Consider the following 6,000-nt stretch of genomic DNA (forward strand, 5'->3'; position numbering starts at 1 on the left):
TTAATTTTTTAAACCCAAATTCACCATATGTTAAATGCCTAGTTTGAGTATAGCACTGTGCTTGGTGTTGGGAGAGAGAAAAAACATAAAAGATACAGGTCCGTACTCTCTGTGGAGCTCATTATAATTGATGATTCAGAATGTTTCAGATCCTCAAGATTCTCATTATGAGCATTAGTATTGGAATAGCTCCAGTTGACAGGAATAGTGAACAGATTTTTTTTTTTTTTAATGTACTTGATACTGTAGCACATAAAATGCTGTCTTTTTCTTCCAATTAATTTATTGCCACCTTGTGAATATTTTGCATTTTAGAAAGCATACTCTTTGCAAAATCAGCCTGTGTCCAAGAACCAAAAATAATAATAATAATAAGGTAAAATGTCATTGATTTGGACATGAGAAGGAAAATCAATCAAAATTAGATTTTTTTAAAGGGCAGTGCAATTTTGTAACTTCATGTATATTTGAATATTTCATAGATAGTTATTGGTGATTATCACAATGAAAGTACCAAGCCAAGCCCATAAATTGGTTTTTATAAATAGATACAGCTAAAATGTTTAGGTGCTAATTCCAAAAAATTTTGTCTTAGTAAATTCCTTCTGAGATGGTACCAAAATTCACCTCAGCCCAGCTTCTGTCTGAATGAACCACTGAATATAGAATTTGTGATAGTGAGGATTTGTTATAGATGAAACCAGCATTCATCAATGGCAGCAAGAAAGTGACAGCTTAGGAAGGCTCGCAACTTAATTAAAAACTTTCTCCTTTGGAACATGTGCTTAGATAGAAAAGTTCCACATCCCAATTAATGGTCCAACTATTCAAATCATACTGCATTGGTAAATTTTTCACTTAAATTATTTCAAAAGTACATTATGTTCAGTTTGATAATTGTATTGAATACCAAGTTTTTCATAAGATACTAAAACTTTGATTAAAAATAAATATTTTAGGGGCAGCTAAGTGGTGTAATGGATAGAGCACTAACTCTGAAGTCAGGAAGGCCTGAGTTTAAGTTTGGCCTCAGATACTTAATACTACTTCCCTAGTTTATGTGACCTTGGGCAAGTCACTTTGCCTCAGCAAAAAAAAGGACTAAATATTTTTTGTTATAAGGATTTACAAGATTATAAATTTCGCAGCAGAAAGACACTTTGGGGGGATGATCTATTCTCGTTCTTCATTTTACAGATGGGATTGATCTATTCCAAAATGCTCAATATTGTCCTATCCCACTTAATAAAAATAATAAAGCAAAAAAGAGACTTCTCATAGTAAACAGACAGCAATTCCAGCTGCTTAAAACAGAATTAGTAAATTTATTCATTCTCAATATGGAATGAGCTTACTATTTTAACAGAGCCTTGGACTTAGAGTACTTAGAGTTGGAAAAGTTGAATTGTTTTGCTGTTAAGTTTTTTGTGATATCTTTTGGTCTCAGTTTCCTCTATTGTAAAAGGAGGTTGGTGGACTAGGTAACCTCTACTATCCTTTTCAACTTATTAGCTTAGAATTGCGGTCCCTAGTCTTTCAATCCTTTGGACATTGTGCCTCATCTGAGGTACATCATTAAAGATACAGATTGATTAGCATTGGAGGAAGGAAATTCTTCTGGGGGGATTTAGGCTAAACTTAACCTACAGGAGACTGTAGTATCCTTCTCCTAACTAGGTCTTAAAGATTGGAAGAAAACTTGGAAAAGTTCCTTAAAGGACTTTTTGGGGTTTTGATGTTCAGTTGCATTCTTGTCTAACACTTCATGTCCTCATTTGAAGTTTTCTTAGCAAAGATATTGAAGCAGTTGGCCATTTCCTTCTCTAGCTTATTTGACTGACTAGGAAACCTGAAGCAAACAGTGAAATAATTTCCTTTAGGTCACATAGCTAGTATCTGAGGCCAGACTTGATCTCAGGGAAATCAGTCCTCTTGCCTTTTAGGCCAGCACTCCACTGTGACAGAAATCTTGTAGCGCTATTATAGATTTTAGCTGTTTTAATTGTAGTTTTACTGACCTCAGTGTCAGTTTTGCCAAAATTTAAAACTTTGGAATCTCAGAAACATAAAAAGTCTTGTTTTGTGTTCAGATAATATTCTCAATCAAACAGCAAGCATTTATTGAGCATTTTTTGTTTAAGGAATGAAGCAGGGGCATAAATAAATTCTTGCTTTCAAGGTGTTTCAGTATATTTGAAGACACACGATATAGTAACAGTAGAAAAGATAACATACAAACAAGAAACAACAGAAACACATGTTGCAGCAACCCTTATAAGGTGGATAGAGAAGCAGCTAAGTGATCCAGTGAATAAAGCGTCAGGTCTGGAGTCAGGAAGACTCATCTTCCCGAGGTCAAATCCGGCCTCAGACACTTACTAGCTGTGTAACTCTGGGCAACTCATTTTAACTCGGCTTACCTCAGTTTCATTATCTATAAAATGAGCTGAAGAAGAAAATGATAAACTACTATTATGTTTACCAAGAAAGGCCTGTATAGGGTCATGAGAAGTCAAGACAAAGCTAAGATGATCCACAAAAAAAATAAAATAGTACTTAGGATTAGGTAGCTAAGGAATAGGGTATATAGAGTAATGGACTTGGAGTTCTGAATCCTGTCTTTGGCATTTACTAGCTGTGTGAATCATTACCTAAGTGGGCAAGTTGTTTTAACTTCTTAGCCTCAGTTTCCTTAACTGTGAAACAAAGATGATGATAACCTTCTGGGTAGTTGTGAGGGTCAAATGAGAGAATTTTTTTAAGGTGCTTTATAAACTTTACACTGTTGTTTAATTGCTAGGTAGTCTTCTTGTTCTCCCCATTTCTGTTGTATAGCTGAGGGGAATTTGTATGTTATAACATAAAAGGCTAGATGTTGCCCTGTTCAGATGGTTTAATGCTTTCTTTTTTTTTTTTTTTTTTTTTAACTTGTATTTTTCCCCCTTTCCTTCCTATTCTTAGGAGAGAAGCCTTTCAACTGCAGCTGGGCAGGTTGTGATAAAAAATTTGCTCGCTCAGATGAACTTTCTCGACATCGAAGAACTCATACAGGAGAAAAGAAATTTGTGTGCCCTGTATGTGCTCGGCGTTTTATGCGAAGTGATCACTTGACAAAACATGCCCGACGTCACATGGCCGCCAAGAAGATCCCGAACTGGCAAGCCGAAGTGGGCAAATTAAACAGAATTGCTTCATCAGAAAAGCCTGGAAACACTGCTGTGTCTCTGAGCCCATTAGTCCCCATGCCATCATGCTCTGCCTAAGGAATCATTCAGGACATAATCTGTGTCTGATATTTCCAGAAGGCCTTTTATTCAGAACACTTACTATAATGACTGAAACACAGAATTGACATTTTTTTCCTGGGTTTGGGGGCAGTTTCTGATGAAAGCATCTTGTTAACACTTTTTTTTTCTTTAATTGAGGCCCTGTTCACTATTACTATTTTGTAGTTTGAGAAACTTGGGGTTTTTTGTTTGTTTTTAAAGGAAAGTGTTCAAAAAATTGATAATCTGAATCACCAGCATTGAAAGAAAAAAACATCTTAACCATGAAGTTTACAGAATCTTGACTCACTTAACCTTTGTATTCATAATTTTTTTTACAAAATGTTACAGGGTACTAATTTTTATACTAGTGTTTCTATAAAGGTATTTATATCATAATTACTTTGCAAGCTGTTTTTTATTAATAATGAAAAACACTTTTTATAATTATCCAGCTTGGTAAATTTGGAACATCATTCAGGCAAAAGAAATCATTAGTCATAGTCCTCTTTAAGCTTAAAAATTTTAAGACCTGTAAATAATTGACTGAGGGCCTTTTAAAGAAAAAAATTGCAGTTACCTTTTCAAAACATTTAAAAAGTTTGTCTACTCAATTAAAGTAGATACCCTGAGCAACAAATATGGTTTGGGAATCTAAAATGTCAGGGGACCAATTCCTGCCAGTTTCATACAGAGTAGCCTGTGTGCTGTTGAGTAAAAATCTGCCTCATGATTTAAATTTTCTTCATATAAGAGTTACTTTTATATTGAAATTACAAACCATTCCCACTTTCTTTTCTCTCAGACCTGAAAGGTCTCAATGGGTGGCCTTAGGATTTTTAGTGTGTCTTGTGTAAATTGATCTTTTCTAGTAAATTGAAGTGACCCATTGAATGATTTTTTTTTTCTTTCTGTTCACCAAAGAACTTTACTTTTAAAAGTGAAATCATGTGTCAACTGGCCAACTCTGATTCTTTTAATTCCCTCACACATCAAGAGCAGAAAATATTGCAAATGGCAGTTTTGTAAAAATAATTTATTATTCAACAGCTTTTGTAATTGGCTCAGGAAAATGAAAATGGTTTTTTGGAAGCAGCAAAGAAAACTTTATAAATGGGAAGATAGGAAGGAGAAGATAAAAGGTAGTTGACTGTTTCCTTTGCAATTCACTGCTACCATTTGTTATTTTTTATTTTATTTTATTTTATTTTTTTTTGTGGGGAGGGGGGTGCATATGTTTTCCAGAGTTTGGAAGAATTATTCTGTTTTGTCCATCAAGGCACAAACTTTTTTGTTAAGCATTGCACTGTAGTTCTAGACAATTAGACAGTAGGGATTGCATTGTATGTTGCACTACTACTATAATTTAGAAAGCTTATGTATTTAGATTTTTACATATGAACATAGTTATTGGCAGTTTACCTTTATAAAAATTATGGTAAATTGAAATGTTAATTTTGGTGTTACAAAGTTTTGTGCCTAGCTTATTTGATGTTAAGGCCGTTATTCAATGATATTCAGCTATTCCAACCCCATCCACTCACCCCCTCACTATCTTTAGTGATCTTTATACTACCTAATGTTACTATATTATTTAACCTGTATGTAAGTGATGTGATTGGAATTCACCTATTAGACTGTAGAGATTTTGATACAGTTGTAAAAGTACCAATTTCATATGTGTTTTTATTTTATTTTATTTTCCTCCCCCAACCCTTTACTTCCAAATCTACTACAGTAGCACCAGCTACTAAGTCAGCATCCAAAATTTCTTGACTGTCTATTCTTTTTAGGGCTCCCAATTTGCATATTTTTCCCAATAGGACATACAAAATTATGAGTCTTACTATTAATACCCCAGGGTATGAATGGATTCAAGGGAATTACTTTTTTAGTATTTGGTTGAGATTTTCAGATTGTTTAATTCCCCTGAGAAAAAAGACTTAATGGTTGACTCTTTAAGACATACACACAAATTTTATTTGTGCTGAAAGTGTTTTTTTTTAGCTATGCTTTCATTCTTGAATTAGTCTGGATAAGCTATAGAAATATCCTTAGTAAAACTTTTCGGTTCTCTTATTTCTTTTGGCCCTTTTTAAGTATGTAGGGTTGGGAAGCAAGTCCCTCATGCAGAGAAGTTAATCCATGAATCAGAACTTTTGTTGTTACTTTTTTCTAGGTTCAGAGGCCTTCATCTGAAATCTCTGGGTATTATGGATTGAGAATGATGAGGCAAATTTTCCCTGTGCACTTTATTGCCTGAGTAATTTCTCTTGATTTTTTTGAGCCTTTTTTTTTTTTAAGTTCCAAGAATAAAATGTAAAATGTTTCACAATTGTTTTTATAACAGATTTTTCAAACTATTATTTAATGAAACTGTAATGTAACTTTTTCCTTTGAATCATATAAAACTTTTGAATTGCAAGTCGTATGTTTTCTTTTTATTATGTAGCACCAATATTTTACATTGAGTATTTATCATAGGAAAAAACTTCTAATTCCTCTATGACTTTGAATCCCAATATAGACTCTTCACAAAAACAAAGATTTTGGAGTCTTCCTTTGCTTAGTATCCTTTAACTTCTCTGAAAGCTTCAGCCTGATGAAAAAAATACATGGGCAAAGTTGTTTCTGTATTGGGAAACAGAAATATTCCTGACTTGAAAGTAGGATGGTAACTTTGTGGGCATAACTTCATGTCATACATTCTTTGACTTCTTGATGTCTGAGGAAT

At 33.7% G+C, this 6,000-nt stretch overlaps 1 protein-coding gene across 3 annotated transcripts in view; it reads left to right on the forward strand.

The window, feature by feature from the left end:
* Positions 1 to 5,691, forward strand: part of KLF11 (KLF transcription factor 11) — a 42,429-nt gene extending 36,738 nt beyond the window's left edge. For all 3 annotated transcript variants that reach the window (XM_074288122.1, XM_074288121.1, XM_074288120.1), the window contains exon 4: positions 2,962 to 5,691. In XM_074288122.1, coding sequence (XP_074144223.1) covers positions 2,962 to 3,263 — 302 coding nt within the window. In that variant the 3' untranslated portion in view covers positions 3,264 to 5,691. The remainder of the gene's footprint in view (positions 1 to 2,961) is intronic.
* Positions 5,692 to 6,000: the final 309 nt, after the last annotated feature.

This window comes from Sminthopsis crassicaudata, chromosome 2 (assembly GCF_048593235.1).
Source record: "Sminthopsis crassicaudata isolate SCR6 chromosome 2, ASM4859323v1, whole genome shotgun sequence".
Taxonomy (NCBI): Eukaryota; Metazoa; Chordata; class Mammalia; order Dasyuromorphia; family Dasyuridae; genus Sminthopsis; species Sminthopsis crassicaudata.